Source organism: Pangasianodon hypophthalmus, chromosome 29 (genome assembly GCF_027358585.1).
Source record: "Pangasianodon hypophthalmus isolate fPanHyp1 chromosome 29, fPanHyp1.pri, whole genome shotgun sequence".
Taxonomy (NCBI): Eukaryota; Metazoa; Chordata; class Actinopteri; order Siluriformes; family Pangasiidae; genus Pangasianodon; species Pangasianodon hypophthalmus.
The window spans coordinates 4,261,950-4,278,551 of record NC_069738.1 but is presented as its reverse complement, the minus strand read 5'-3'; the positions used below and the strand labels follow the sequence as shown (position 1 = coordinate 4,278,551).

At 39.1% G+C, this 16,602-nt stretch overlaps 1 protein-coding gene across 1 annotated transcript; it reads right to left on the bottom strand.

The window, feature by feature from the left end:
* Positions 1–5,261: 5,261 nt before the first annotated feature.
* On the bottom strand, positions 5,262–15,764 carry txn2 (thioredoxin 2). Its single transcript, XM_026927756.3, has 4 exons — positions 15,632–15,764; positions 10,466–10,731; positions 6,917–7,040; positions 5,262–6,041 (listed from the first exon to the last, which is right to left on the bottom strand). The coding sequence occupies exons 2-4, from the start codon at positions 10,729–10,731 to the stop codon at positions 5,925–5,927; spliced, it is 507 nt and encodes a 168-aa protein (XP_026783557.2). The 5' UTR covers positions 15,632–15,764; the 3' UTR covers positions 5,262–5,924.
* Between the last annotated feature and the right edge of the window lie 838 nt (positions 15,765–16,602).

The following is a 16,602-nucleotide window of genomic DNA, read 5'->3' as shown; positions in this document are numbered from 1 at the left end:
TTGTTAGCATTCAGCCTGAGAGACTGATTATTTGGCTTTATGAACCCTGACAGAGGTGTGGGCGGAGACTCTTTAGTGTATTAACTAGCATTAGGGGAAAGGGTGTAGTATTAAGTCCTGACTCATACTCGGCCGTGTCGCCTGAAAAGCAAACACCACAGAGGCTGGAGAGAAAGTATGAAGGAAAGAATGCAAAGGAAGACAGCTATAGGGCATAGTCCAAGTGAATAAGTGAAGTAGTGAAAGATTTAGTGCATTAATGAGTCGGACAGAGAAGCCGAGTGATGAGAGGTTGAAAGACGAGTGATGAGAGGTTGAAAGACGAGAGGGAGATGAATTCATGCTGAGTAAATATATGAGGCAAAGCAGTGTACACTGATGTCGTCATTGGCTGTAAATGTCGTAATGAATACACGTCTTATATATTAATCACCTACCGCACCTGTACATGATAACATATAGTCTTTGTGTAATAACTAAGCACTATAGTTACACACTAAAGCATTAAAGCTGCAGTATGTAACTTTTTTCATTTATAAATGTTAACAGTGTAGCATTATTGAGTCAGTATAAAAAATGGCTTTAAAACACACTATTGTTACATTCCTCCATGTTGCTCTTGAAACCCTAAAACATTAAAATCATTTCATCTACACGGTCTAGTTGGTCTCCCGGTTACCAACATTACCCACAATGCCATTCGACTACCTGCTGATAGCAGTGCATTGGGATTAATTGCTTCATCTATATCTAAAGAGAGCGATGCAGCAGCACTTTAGTCCTTTAGCCCTTCCAGCTGTCTCAGCTCCTCCTCTGTACACTCTACTCTGCTTATAAAGCACCATCTCGAAGATCGCTAACTAGCCGAGCCGAGCCGTAACTCAGCGTTGTATTACGCCGTTGCATTCTGGGACTTTGAGTCCAGCATTTGCACCAGTGTTTCCGCTACTTCTGCTCTGGATTTAAGTGTGCAGGTTTCTTGCATATGCGTACATCTTGTATTTATTATTCTGTCAGTAAGATCAAATGTAGCTCAGGATTAATGAAACTTCAACTACTGGACTGTGACACCATTAATTTTTATGACGATTAAAGGTCTCAGTCCAGCAGATACTTTGGTCCGAATCTTAAAAATGCCAAAGGATGATTGAGAGCAGAAGAGAACCAGGGGCTGCGAATGGTGCAGAGAGGTGAAGATAACATTATCAAGCCTTCACATCCAACACACACACACACACACACACACACACACACACACACACACACAAAGCTACTATATGCGTTTGTGCAGGCCTTGCTATTTCCCGGACGTTTCAACATCAATTATGTAAACAATCTTTTCTGCAGTAATTTGAGCCACAACCACAAAGCAGTTCTGTTATTTCACTAAGTTACTGCATAATGGTGCAAACGATTCAAGCAAATGACTGAGATTTAATAATAACAATAATGATAATAATAATAATAATAATAATAATAACAACACTAGGATGGCACTGGCTACCCCTGAGCTCCACACATGGTGTGTGTACAGCTACAATGTATGAGGGAGTAGAGCTCAATTACACACACACACACACACACACACACACACAGTGAAGTGTTTGAGACAGAGCAGGTGAGTAGAGAGGTAATTTAAGGTGAGCATTGGCTCAGGACCAGACTGTATGAGAAATACCGTAAGGGTTTTGGTTTTGGCTCTGAAGCATGGAGATGGTAGATGTTCGGGCAAGAAAGAGGTGAGAAATGCCACAGACAGAGTTGAAATATATATCTTAAGATGTCATTTGCAGGTGTGTGTGTGTGTGTGTGTGTGTGTGTGTGTGTGTGTGTGTGTGTTTGCGTGGGCATGCTTGAAGTTTACATGGAACTGACTCTGATTATAGACCAGACAAGCGTGAACATGTGATGAAAACACACAGACACAATCCCAGGCTCCCACAGAGCCAAGATTCTTGAGAAAAGTGAGATCATTGTTTTTAAAGAAAAACAAGTACATAAGAAAGTGAGCTCTACACACACACACACACACACACACGCACACATGGATACCATATTGGCCTGCAATTTTTGATATGACATCAGCGATCAATTCAGATTAATCTTTGCAAAACTTTGAAAAATGAGGGTTAGACTAGCTAAGAGAGCGTAATAATGAGATAAAATCACATTACAGGTCAGAGGTAAACAAAGCACACACCCGGTTTTCTACTGCACCTGCAGAAACAAAAACAAGGCCTTGAGAAACTCTTCTGAGAAACAATGAAGACAGTAAATTCAAGTGCCTATGGTGCATTTGACATTGCATTTAATCCCCTCAAGACTGATGCAGAAAATGCTAACAGGCTATGCTAATGACTGATGTAGAATCACAACACTCTAAGCTAATTCTTGATATAGAATAAAACATTAACATTCTGAGGTAATCGCTAATGTAGAATAAAACACTAACACTCTGAGGTAATCGCTAATGTAGAATAAAACACTAACACTCTGAGGTAATCGCTAATGTAGAATAAAACATTAACTCTGAGGTAATCGCTAATGTAGAATAAAACACTAACACTCTGAGGTAATCGCTAATGTAGAATAAAACACTAACACTGAGGTAATCGCTAATGTAGAATAAAACACTATCACTCTGAGGTAATCGCTAATGTAGAAAAACACTATCACTGAGGTAATCGCTAATGTAGAATAAAACACTAACACTGAGGTAATCGCTAATGTAGAATAAAACACTAACACTGAGGTAATCGCTAATGTAGAATAAAACACTAACACTGAGGTAATCGCTAATGTAGAATAAAACACTAACTCTGAGGTAATCGCTAATGTAGAATAAAACACTAACACTGAGGTAATCGCTAATGTAGAATAAAACACTAACACTGAGGTAATCGCTAATGTAGAATAAAACACTAACTCTGAGGTAATCGCTAATGTAGAATAAAACACTAACACTGAGGTAATTGCTAATGTAGAATAAAACACTAACACTGAGGTAATCGCTAATGCAGAATAAAACACTAACACTCCTGAGGTAATCGCTAATGTAGAATAAAACACTAACTCTGAGGTAATCGCTAATGTAGAATAAAACACTAACACTGAGGTAATCGCTAATGTAGAATAATACACTAACACTCCTGAGGTAATCGCTAATGCAGAATAAAACACTAACACTCTGAGGTAATCGCTAATGTGGAATAAGAAACTACCACTTTAAGCTAATTACTGATGTAGAATAAGAAGCTAACACTCGAAGCTAATTCTTCATACAGAATTAGAAGCTAGCACTCTCTAAGCTAATCACTGATGTAAGATGAACACATTAAACCAATTCCCAGCAATGATGAAAATGAAGGCCTAACACTCAGCTAATGACTGGTGTGAAATAAAAGACCGAGATGCTAAACTATGGCGTAGGATGAAGGCCAAGCATCCTTGGCTAATGATGTAGGTGCTTTGCTAATGACAGATGTAGCATGACAAGCTAAATATAGGGTAGCCTGCTTATATAAAAGCAAGCTGTGTGCTACAGACACCGTCATTATGTCAGCTGTGAACCTCAACACCTTCATGCTTTATTTGAGGGATTTGTTGCAGCCTGGGTGAAGTGGATTTGCCTGATTTTGTTCACACTGTATTTCCTTTTACCTCAGGGAAATAATAAATAAATAAATAAACAAACAAATAAATAAATAAATAGCTGAAGTAAACACTTCAGGCATAACATTTAGAAGAATCTGGGTCTAGATACACCACAAACCTAGAAACCTGCCCTGATTGATCAAAAACGGTAGCTGTGTTTCGAACACTATGACCTCATACTTAAAATATTTACTATCTAGATGATTATTACACACGTATTTAAATGTGTTTGTACCTGAGCTTGTTAAATTTACGGGTGGTTTCATGATTGCGGTGCCATTTAGCCCTTGTAAACAATTTTTTTTTTAAATCAGTTAAAAAAATATGGCAACAAAATCAGATTTCTTTGTTGATTTCTGCTCTTAAATTAGTAACAGATTTTTTTTAGCATAGAATTAGCAAATAAACAAAATGGTTAACTAGCCTCCATGCTGATGTTATTTTTCAATTTCAGTCTATAATTTGGGCATCAGGGGTGTACTTTCAGAGCGACCTCATTAGCTGAAATCACAATATCTCCAAAAACAGATGTGAGAACTCGCTTTTCTTTTTCCCATGATCTTCAGAAAATTCAGATGATGCGACTTCCTGTTGAAGATGTATCTTGTGGAATATTCCAAATATTTCATAGGGCTGAACATATCCAGGTTCAGGTCCAACAAATCCACTGACTATACCTCTAATGTCAGGATGTGATCGATGCTAGCTAAGCTGTCTAGTTAGCTGGCTAAGCTTAAGATGCAGTGCGGCGTTTAGGTCACTGACTAGCTAAACTAGTTAAATCTCATTGTGTAATTTAATTAGATGTAGCATTATGCTGAACATAAGAAATCAACGGCTGGTGGTGATGTCACATTACTGGATGATAATATCTAAATGGCAAAATTAGGAGCTGCTACTCAGAGATAGTCTAGAGCAGCTCAATGTGTTGTTTGAGACATAACGAGGAACTTGCAGTGGTGAGCATCAGCCAGTGGACCTTAATGGAAACTGGCTTAATGGTTTCCATCAGGGATTTCCATTAAGGATTTTCTGGTTACTATTACACACCACCACAACCCATCACAGTGTCACGGTTTCATGGGTAGATGATTAACATCGGAATAAAATTACATAAAGAACATTTGGAGCAACACATTCCATTAAATTACCATTACAGACCATCAGAAACTCATTAAAATCCATTAGGAACAACTAGAAATGTCTGATGACTTTTTCAGTAAGGATGGTAAAAAGTGTAGGGCGAAAACACCATCGAGAACATAGAGCGAAAAAGTAGACTGTACATTACCCAGCATGCAGTGCTACCAAACACTACTGCCAGAAATTTCAACACAACAGTGGATTATTTCCAGCACTTGTGTAATGGTCCATAATATCATTAGCTGTATGATTGAAGCTATATTGGCTTTGGTTCATGTGAACACACAGCAGTTAAAAGCTGGTATTAATTTTAGCACACACACACACACACACACACACACACACACAGAGTCATTACAGTGGAATTTCAGACATGTCCATTAAGAGCCAAGGGGATTTTTTTCAGTGTTACTCCTGCATGACTGTAAAGGAGGCGCTAAAAGAAAGAGCTCCGAGACTTTAGGTAGAGCATCATACATCTGCTTTATTTCTAAATCCATTTTAGCTGGTCATATTACATACCATTTATGGAGATAAAATCGAAATTTCACAGTCAAAACTTACACAGAATCAGGACACACTCATTTTCTCATACATACACAGGCGGATTTATTTTTCCCCTTGGAGAGTGAGATTACTGATCTGGGATCAGCACTATCATCTTCATATATAACTGCATTCATCGGGATTAGACGTACGTGACCTTATCCTGGATCTCTGAGATAAGTGCGAGATAAATGTGAGTCACATTGTCATGTGGCCTTGGATTAAAGAGGAAGATCGCCCTCGGGTGGACGACAACAGGAAGTGCAGGGAGAACTGAAGCAGCTGTGAGAGATCAAGCTCTAAAAATAAACATTTCTTTCTTTTTTTTTGGAGTTTCCCTTTAACAAAATCCCACAAAATCTGAGACGGTCTACTATTTCAGCAGCAAGAGTCAGTGAAGAATAAAGCATGAATAGACACCCACACACCCACACACACAAACATCTAATGGATACAGTGTGACGGTTGCCAAGCAAATTGTGGATTAGCCTGTTGTGTGTGTGTGTATAAATGAATGTGGTTTTCCAGAGCTGTAAACTAAAGTGTAAAGAGGGTTGGGCTTGAGGGTTTGACTGACAGGTTCATTGTCCAATAAGCTTGTTGACAAACGAATCCAACTGGTCCTCATCTTTAATCCCCACGAACTGGTCGATGATGTCACCGCCGCGCATGGCTATCACCGTGGGAACCGCCGACACCTAGAACGGTGCAAGATCAATGAAGATGAAACAACAACATTAACCTAATATTTAATAAAGAATTCTTGGTCAACTCGTATTAAACTATTAATCAATATAATGATTAAGAGCACCTACAAACTTTGTATGATTTGTGTATTTTTTTTTTTGGTAGACAATAAATCTAGTCTGTGTACACCCACTTCCTGCTCATCATTTCCATCCACATAGTGAAGCGTGGTGGTGGTAGTATCATGTTGAGCGTTACCTTTAGTCTCTCGGCTGCTACTCTGACTAATCTTCCCCTTAGCTGACTTTGCTGACTTTTGTTGCACGGCTTTCTCTAAACAGAGTCACGGTTGTGCCATATTCGTTCAATTTTTTAATAATGGATTTACGATTTTCAAAGTTTGTGATACTTGAATATTTATAATCAATCCTTGATTCTGATACTTTACCAAAACTTTGTCCTGAACTTGTTTTGATAGCTCCTTGGTCTTCATGATGCTGTTTGTTTAGTTATGTTCTCTAGGAAACTCTGGGTTCTTCCAGGAACAGGTGTATTTATATTATCATTTGTACTAAATACAAGTCCATGGACAAGGTGCGATACTGAACACTGCGGGTTTTGAAAATTTGATGGCTTTGTCCTTCTTTAAACTGCCTACATGATGTCTGACTGTATGATTGTTTATCTAGAATAGAACTTCACTTTATTTTTGTATTAACTGTATGATTAAGTGTAATGAAGTGTGATTAGATGTTAGGTGTACAGTACAGTAATTCATTCCCCATACATCTGTGTGTGTTTTACTGAACCGGCATACAGAACCAGTAGCTTTACGTGTGTGAGTGTGTGTAACAGTGTGTGTAACAGTGTGTGAACTCTTTCTTACCCCGTATTCTATAGCAAGGTCTGTGTGTTCATCAATGTCCACTTTGGCCATGGCAACGCGACCCTTCTGCTTAGCAATGGCCTTCTCCAGCCTGGGGCCCAGGATCTTACAGGGACCACACCATCTATATCACACACACACACGTTACATATGTCACTCGTTACATATGTCACTTTTCTACCCACAAGACACCAGAACTACACCCCCTTTTCCACACAAAAAATACACAGGGCACACACCTTTTGCTAGACACAAGACACCTTTTGCTAGACACAAGACACCAATACCACACTCCTTTTTCTAGACACAAAACACACAGGCCACACCCCTTTTTCTGACAGGTCCAAAGGCCACACCTACTTGACTCAGATTAACCTTGAGAAAGGTTAGAGCATAACCAGCATATCTGGACACATTTTTATATGAATGCCTGTCAAACGGTCGCTTTTTTTATAAGCTAACAATCCAGAGTTCAGTTTCAGTCTCAGGTCCTGTTTTCTACAGCAACCAGCCACAACAATGTTTTATGACATCTCTGTTTTATCGCACTTAACCATAAGCTTTGCCAATGAACAAATCCATAACGACATAATCACAAAGATAAGACAGGAGATATGGAGGAAATGAAAAGGTCGAGTGAGCGATAAAATGGAGTAAAGGAAGGTTATAATACACTGCCATAACTGTAATATCAGTGTAAAACATATTCAGAATATTCCCACGAGCTGGGCTAAAGATACCGAAGAGAAACAATGCACCGACAAAACTAAAGAAAGTCTCATATCAATTAATTAGGGGTCTAGAAATCCTGAAAGATGTATAATCCACTCCAGGATGAGAAAAATAATGCTGTATGATTTTTAATAATGACTGATTTGATGGAAACGTTGTCATGCAGCATATTTCAGATGCTCTCTGCTGTAAGATGCTGTGGATAAAATAAACAAATCAATGTAAATGTCAAATGAATAATTGTAATTGTGAATGCGAACAGATTGAGATTAAGTCTGAGGATTTCCAGACAGTGGAAACGAGTAAAACCTAAAGAGATGGACCCAGGAGGTGGTAACACATGCATGTTTTTGGACCAAAATGTGTTTGACAATCCCACGTCCCCGGCAGAGTTTACATGTCACACACACTTTTGGGCCACTTCGCTCACAGCACATTAATTTATGACCACGAAAATAGCAACAGATTGCAAACTGGAAATATTTGGCCTTCTCCAAACCAAAATAGCAACACCATCAAACATCAAGTACACCAAAAATGGCCAACAAACAATTTCTGGTTCAAGTTCATCCATTTTTAAAATTCGACAGTTCCATCTTTGGTCAAAACGGTGCTAAAATCAGTCATATTGACTGATTGACCGACCACCGAGTTTAGCAAGGAATTCTTTCCTTGCCGAATTTCTGTATACTATTTTGCTAAATAAGCAAAAACACACATAATTACATAATTAATATAACTGTAACACAGAGGTCTAATAAGAAGCAGGACTTCAGACAATATCAGACTGTGGGTTCCTGATATTTTCTATATAATTAGAATAATAATCATCACATTTATTTTATTTTTTATAGAACATCAGATTTGAAAGTTCTGTTGAAAGAGCAGGACAAGATAGGATTTGATCCTGAGCAGGTGTGGACCTCCTGGGATAGAACGAGTGAATCTGATCCTGTGTGAACGGTTTAGGAACAATTAGCTAGAAGGAAAACCTCTCTCAGCTCACCGTCACCATCACCGTCACAGATCACCATCAGCTCGTAGTTTAACATGTCTGCTCCGAGAGTTTTGCATGAACTAGCACACGCTGAGGCAGTAAGCAAATGACCGTGTGTGTGTGTGTGTGTAAAGTGAAAAGTAGCACTGTGTGCTCAATTGCAGTGTGTGGTGTGTATTTTTATCACACAGGACCATCTGTAGACATGCACGTACACAGCACACACACACACACACACACACACAGCTATTGATTTATAGTGACCGGGTCATGGTGAGCACCGATCAGGAGTCAGAAAGAAATGAAAGCATGTAATGTCACTGTCACAGCGGGATAACCAAATAAATGCAAGAGAAATAATAAAATAATGTGAAATGAGAGAAATAATGTGTGTGTGTATGTTATATATATAGTGAATGTTGTAAAAGTTAAGCGTATTACACACAGTTTCCAGAGAAACAGGACGTTTTGGACAAAAGTCCAATATCAGCTGTGCAAGCTGAAGCTGTAGGAGGTGAAACCAGTTGATTTTTGAAATGGTTGATGGTTTTGAGCCACACTGATGGTTCTTTTGGTTCAATAATGTGAACACATCACTGCTTCCTGAGACAGTAATTTCAAATGAAGGTCTTTTTGCCCAAAATATCCTGTTCTTCAGTAAAACTTGTAGAGATAGTAGAGCATATCTGTGTTGTTATTCATGCTCAAATACACAAGGACATTGTGTCGTGTGTCTGAAAACCTAGTAATGTTTTAATACGTGTTCCTTGGTTGTAATAAGCGTCTATGTTTATTTTCAGGCCAAACCAAAACTGAAGTGGAAATCCAAAGACAAATCAGGATCTGAAGCAATATTATGATAATATCTTTCCAAGTATGACATTTAGAATGACTCTGCTTGGTAAAACCCAATAGATTTAGATCAAGACCATGCTTTAGAGGCTTCCAGGGACATAAATGTGCTTACAGGTTAAATCTTCAGATCTTCTTTTAGAACAAAAACCATTTAGTGTACCTCATCATACTCTTTGTATGTAAGTAAAACACTCCGTGTCACGCTATTATAGGAAAATAATCAGTGACGGAGAGATGAAGTGGAGTTACTGCTACCCTACAGTTTATTTTTCCAATCACAGCATGTCCTGAAGTTATTATATTCGTCTTATACAACAACAATTTGCTAACAATCACATTATTAAAAACTTATTATAGAATAATGTACATTTTATCCGCTTACAGTTACGTTTGATGTTGTGGAATGTCCACGAAATATTGTTCCCTCGCCAGCCTCTCTCTTTCTCTCTCTAGAACTTAAAATAAAATAAAAAACCACAGCTCGTTATGTTACCGAGAAACCGCAAAGCGTAAACTCCTCTGTCCTGAAAACGTCGGCAGACTTACAGCTTTATGCTGACACTGGAGACTCCTTCCATAACTGTTAAATAATCATCTCCTAACAGAAAACGTCACATATCAACAATTACACATTTCAAATTTGTTTATGTGGAAGTCCCTGTGAATGAGCTGTTACTATAGAAAAGATAACGTATCAGAATGAGCGCATTAATATGAACCTGAGCTACTGTCAGAGCTGCTGTTATAGGAAATTAATCAACATCTTCTGACCAATCAGAATCAAGCATGTGAAGTAAGCGGTGAATACATCACACTGTGCTCTGGAAGAGAACATGCCTGTTATAGTAAAAAGGATTATAGGACATTATAAAAAAATTCCGAAAGCCTAATTGGGAATCAAATCCTTCTTTTGCTAAGAAATTGGGTTGAATTAAACTCCCTAAATGAGCTCTGAGAATACGTACTGTGCATGGAAGTCCACGATCACGGGCAGATCGCTGTTGATGACCCTCTCGGTGAAGTCGTCCTGGTCCTGCACGTTGAAGGAGATACACCTGTGTGAGGACAGAGGGAGGGAGCGAGAAGGAGACAGGAAGGACCGTTTGTGGACCGAGGTGTTCAGGGAGGAGGAGGAGCGTGACGAGGATGAGAGAGAGGCAGCGGCGGGCAGGCGGCGGAAGTCTTTCACAGAGACGGCCCAGATTCTCCTCACAAGCAGCCGAGCAGCCATCTGGGAGAGGAGACGAAGGAGAGGAGAAATACACTATATTACCAAAAGTATTCGGTCACCCATCCAAATGATCAGAATCAGGTGTCCTAATCACTTGGCCTGGCCACAGGTGTATAAAATCAAGCACTTAGGCATGCAGACTGTTTTTACAAACATTTGTGAAAGAATGGGCCGCTCTCAGGAGCTCAGTGAATTCCAGCGTGGAACTGTCATATTATGCCACCTGTGCAACAAATCCAGTCGTGAAATTTCCTCGCTCCTAAATATTCCACAATCAACTGTCAGCTTTATCATAACAAAATGGAAGAGTTTGGGAACAACAGCAACTCAGCCACGAAGTGGTAGGCCACGTAAACTGACGGAGAGGGGTCAGCGGATGCTGAAGCGCATAGTGCAAAGAGGTCGTCGACTTTCTTCACAGTCAATTGCTACAGAGCTCCAATCTTCATGTGACCTTCAGATTAGCCCAAGTACAGTACGCAGAGAGCTTCATGGAATGGGTTTCCATGGCCGAGCAGCTGCATCCAAGCCACACATCACCAAGTGCAATGCAAAGCGTCAGATGCAGTGGTGTAAAGCACGCCGCCACTGGACTCTAGAGCAGTGGAGACACGTTCTCCGGAGTGATGAATCACGCTTTTCCATCTGGCAATCTGATGGACGAATCTGGGTTTGGAGGTTGCCAGGAGAACGGTACATTTCGGACTGCATTGTGCCGAGTGTGAAATTTGGTGGAGGAGGAATTATGGTGTGGGGTTGTTTTTCAGGAGTTGGGCTTGGCCCCTTAGTTCCAGTGAAAGAAACTTTGAATGCTTCAGGATACCAAAACATTTTGGACAATTCCATGCTCCCAACCTTGTGGGAACAGTTTGGAGCGGGCCCCTTCCTCTTCCAACATGACTGTGCACCAGTGCACAAAGCAAGGTCCATAAAGACATGGATGACAGAGTCTGGTGTGGATGAACTTGACTGGCCTGCACAGAGTCCTGACCTGAACCCGATAGAACACCTTTGGGATGAATTAGAGTGGAGACTGAGAGCCAGGCATTCTCGACCAACATCAGTGTGTGACCTCACCAATGCGCTTTTGGAAGAATGGTCAAAAATTCCTATAAACACACTCCTCAACCTTGTGGACAGCCTTCCCAGAAGAGTTGAAGCTGTAATAGCTGCAAAAGGTGGACCGACATCATATTGAACCCTATGGGTTAGGAATGGGATGGCACTTAAGTTCATATGTGAGTCAAGGCAGGTGACCGAATACTTTTGGTAATATAGTGTATATTATATATCATATTCTCACAACTAACTGACTTTCTCCCTAAAAGCGCCAACATCACAGACTGATGTAGATTAATGTATAAATAACGGGTGTAAAGAAAAACTGAGTCGAATTAGAAAGTCAGTCCAACAGCCTGCGATGCGGTTGCATCGATTTACACGCCTAGATCCGGTTTGAATAGAAAAGGAAAACCAAATACGACTGCTGAAAATCGATGCACACGATGTTCCCTGATTCACACAAGCACAAAGTGTTTGAGATTGTGGTTCTTTACAGAGTCAAAACTACAATATATCAATACATCATACTGAATCATACTGAATTGAATCTGAATCGAATCATATCAGTGCTGAATTTAATCATATCGGTGCTGGACCGAATCACATTGGTGAAGGACCGAATCATATCGGTGCTGACCTGAATCATATCGGTGCTGAATTTAATCATATCGGTGCTGACCTGAATCATATCTGTGCTGGACCGAATCATATCTGTGCTGACCTGAATCATATCTGTGCTGAATTTAATCATATCAGTGCTGACCTGAATCATATCTGTGCTGGACCTGAATCATATCTGTGCTGGACCGAATCATATCTGTGCTGGACCTGAATCATATCGGTGCTGACCTGAATCATATCTGTGCTGACCTGAATCGTATCGGTGCTGGACCGAATCATATTGGTGCTGACCTGAATCATATCGGTGCTGACCTGAATCATATCGGTGCTGGACCGAATCATATCGGTGCTGACCTGAATCATATCGGTGCTGACCTGAATCATATCTGTGCTGACCTGAATCATATCTGTGCTGGACCGAATCATATCAGTGCTGACCTGAATCATATCGGTGCTGACCTGAATCATATCGGTGCTGGACCGAATCATATTTGTGCTGACCTGAATCATATCTGTGCTGGACCTGAATCATATCTGTGCTGACCTGAATCATATCTGTGCTGACCTGAATCATATCTGTGCTGACCTGAATCATATCTGTGCTGGACCGAATCATATCTGTGCTGGACCTGAATCATATCTGTGCTGGACCTGAATCATATCTGTGCTGACCTGAATCATATCTGTGCTGACCTGAATCATCTCTGTGCTGACCTGAATCATATCTGTGCTGGACCGAATCATATCTGTGCTGGACCTGAATCATATCTGTGCTGGACCTGAATCATATCTGTGCTGACCTGAATCATATCTGTGCTGACCTGAATCATATCTGTGCTGACCTGAATCATATCTGTGCTGGACCGAATCATATCTGTGCTGGACCCGAATCATATCTGTGCTGACCTGAATCATATCTGTGCTGGACCTGAATCATATCTGTGCTGACCTGAATCATATCTGTGCTGACCTGAATCATATCTGTGCTGACCTGAATCATATCTGTGCTGACCTGAATCATATCTGTGCTGACCTGAATCATATCTGTGCTGGACCGAATCATATCTGTGCTGGACCTGAATCATATCTGTGCTGGACCTGAATCATATCTGTGCTGACCTGAATCATATCTGTGCTGACCTGAATCATATCTGTGCTGACCTGAATCATATCTGTGCTGGACCGAATCATATCTGTGCTGGACCCGAATCATATCTGTGCTGACCTGAATCATATCTGTGCTGGACCGAATCATATCGGTGCTGACCTGAATCATATCTGTGCTGAATTTAATCATATCGGCGCTGGACCGAATCATATCTGTGCTGACCTGAATCATATCTGTGCTGGACCTGAATCATATCTGTGCTGACCTGAATCATATCTGTGCTGAATTTAATCATATCGGCGCTGGACCGAATCATATCGGTGCTGACCTGAATCATATCTGTGCTGGACCTGAATCATATCTGTGCTGACCTGAATCATATCTGTGCTGAATTTAATCATATCGGCGCTGGACCGAATCATATCGGTGCTGACCTGAATCATATCTGTGCTGAATTTAATCATATCGGCGCTGGACCGAATCATATCTGTGCTGACCTGAATCATATCGGCGCTGGACCGAATCATATCTGTGCTGACCTGAATCATATCTGTGCTGGACCGAATCATATCTGTGCTGACCTGAATCATATCTGTGCTGGACCTGAATCATATCTGTGATGAACCAAATCATATTGAATCTTAACTTGTTTAACTGTATCATTCCTGTCCCGTATCATATACTACCTATCGACATGCCAGACATTTTGAGTGAGAAATAAACACTATAAAATGGGGAATATGACATTATATGATTATATCACAATACACTTTTATGAGATATTGAGAGTATCCAGATTACTTTTTATAATATTTTTTTAAAAATAACAGTCACAAGCTCTGACTAGAAACAGCTGATTTCTTTACTGAATCTTGTAAAAAGTGAAAACTGTAAAAAGTGTAACAATAGAATTTTCTCTTTTTTTCAGTTTTAAATCATTTATTTTTGTAGATATTAAATAAAAGTATCATCAAACTCACAACTTTAAATGCAACACTATTGTTTTGCTGGCAGTTCGTTAGCAAACCTAGATATCATGATACATCATTGTGTAACACAGAATTATCTTTAAGTATCGTGATATGATATTCTTTGTCATATCACCCGCCTCTATACCTGAGCTTTATATTTCACTGAAGAAAATGACAATATTCATTGTTATTTTAGTTTGTGTGATTCCATGCCTGATTTTTTTTGGGTTAAAAGAAGTGTATTGGTGCTTTATTCTCTTATGTTTGTTGATTTCAGACATACTGAAGCCCATGTTAAGTTACTTGTGCTATTTGTATGGTCCATTGTATTGATATAAAAGTATAAATATAAATAAACACAAGATACCCGTGAGGAGGCGGAGTCATGGATGATGGATTTAAGAGTTAATAAACTCTCAGGTGAGCTTGTGACTCACTTTCTTCTGTTGTGGATGATCTCACACGGATATCTTAAAGATTTGCTTTTTTTTTTTTTTTTTCTAAAAAAAACGTCTCAGTCTTTAATCCGTGTCAGTGTTTAATCCGATCTGCATACTGTAGATTTTGTACCTAAGAGCTGCTGCGATCATAAACCCTGTCCTGAAGCTCATCCCAGGACTCTTCTGAACATCCTGTAAACACACTCAGTACTGTTCGTTGTCCTTCTTCTACACCTGTACACTGCAGAGACTTATAATCCCAGCATCACCAAGGGTGCCAATATTTCTGCAGCTGACTCTACTACTTTATTGAGTAAACATCAGGATGTGACACATCACGTGGTCTCATGTGTTATTTATATTATTAACAGGACATCACGTGAACACTTCTTACACACCTGTAGTGGCCTGAGCCGGAGTGTGTGTGCAGTGTGTTTGCAGTGTGTGTGCGGTGTGTGTGTGTGTGTGTGTGTGTGTGTGTGTGTGTGTGTGTTGTGTTTTTAAGCCTTGTGTTTCTAATAACCTCCGTGTGACTTTGTCTGCTTTAGCTAAGTCTTTAAATGCTAAAAACAAAACAAAAATTGTTTCTTTTTTTAAAAGAACAGAAGCTGAAATCACCTTTAAAGTCTTCATTCCACAAACAAATCAATTTACAAGCGTCAATCAATCAATAAATAAATATAAAAATCCCTACTTACCGTATTACGTGCTATTAGTATTGACTCTGGTCACACGGACCGATTAAAGAGGAAGAACTTCCGGTTGCGACAAGTCAAGGACGATTCAAAAACGAATCGGTTCTTTTGAAATGACTCGTTCAAGTGAATCGATTCGCTATGAACGAATAAAGGCAAAATTTCACCTTTTGTAATTATTTATTTTAATTATTAGGTTTTTTTTTTAAATAACTACATTCATTACAATTTTTGACTCGTTAAAGGCATTGAGCATGCACGTATGAAATAATGATGTGAAATTAAATATTAAAATATTTAAAGTAAATATTAAAAGTGTTGTAAATGTGGGCTTAGAAAGGCTTGTGTATGTGTCAGAAATCACATCAATATCAACTGAAATAAACTTTATTTTCACTATGCAGTGAGAAGTGTGTGATGAAACACACTGATGTGGTCTAATGGAGCAGAATTAGGTATAACATGGAATAAATAATGTGCATTGTGTCCCATCTATAACATTAATTCAGGTTTTTTTCTTGTGTTTTGTTTTTGTTTTGTTTTTTTATTGATGAAGAGAAAATATAATTTACCACCATGACAACAAACAGAAGTCTCACAAACCAGGCACGATTACAACAACACACAATTTCCCAAAGTAGAAATGAAGTGATTAAATTATTTATCACTTTTATTATATTATTAAAATGCTCTCTTGGGGGTCTTTAAAAATCTTACAATCGTATTAAAAAAAAACTTTCTGACATTTTTATTTCCATATTCAAAAATTATTTTTAAAAACAGTAAACCAGGGTAGGGACGTCATGTATTTTGACTTGTGTGTATAAAAAAAATCCCAGAAGGAATTAATTACTGACAAGAGATTTTTTTTTTGTCTTTGTCTTAGTATTAGTATTAGTATTAGTAGTTTTTGTCTTAGTATTAAAATAACATTTCTTCTTCTTATTATTATTATTATTATTGTCATTTTGCCT

Bases quoted from the DNA above. Each gene is read 5' to 3' on its own strand.
- txn2 (XM_026927756.3), bottom strand. From the start codon at position 10,731: ATGGCTGCTCGGCTGCTTGTGAGGAGAATCTGGGCCGTCTCTGTGAAA. The intron at 7,041-10,465 runs GTACGTATTCTC...TGTGTGATATAG, and splicing joins ATCGTGGACTTCCATGCACA to ATGGTGTGGTCCCTGTAAGA. The intron at 6,042-6,916 runs GTAAGAAAGAGT...GCACCGTTCTAG, and splicing joins ACCTTGCTATAGAATACGGG to GTGTCGGCGGTTCCCACGGT.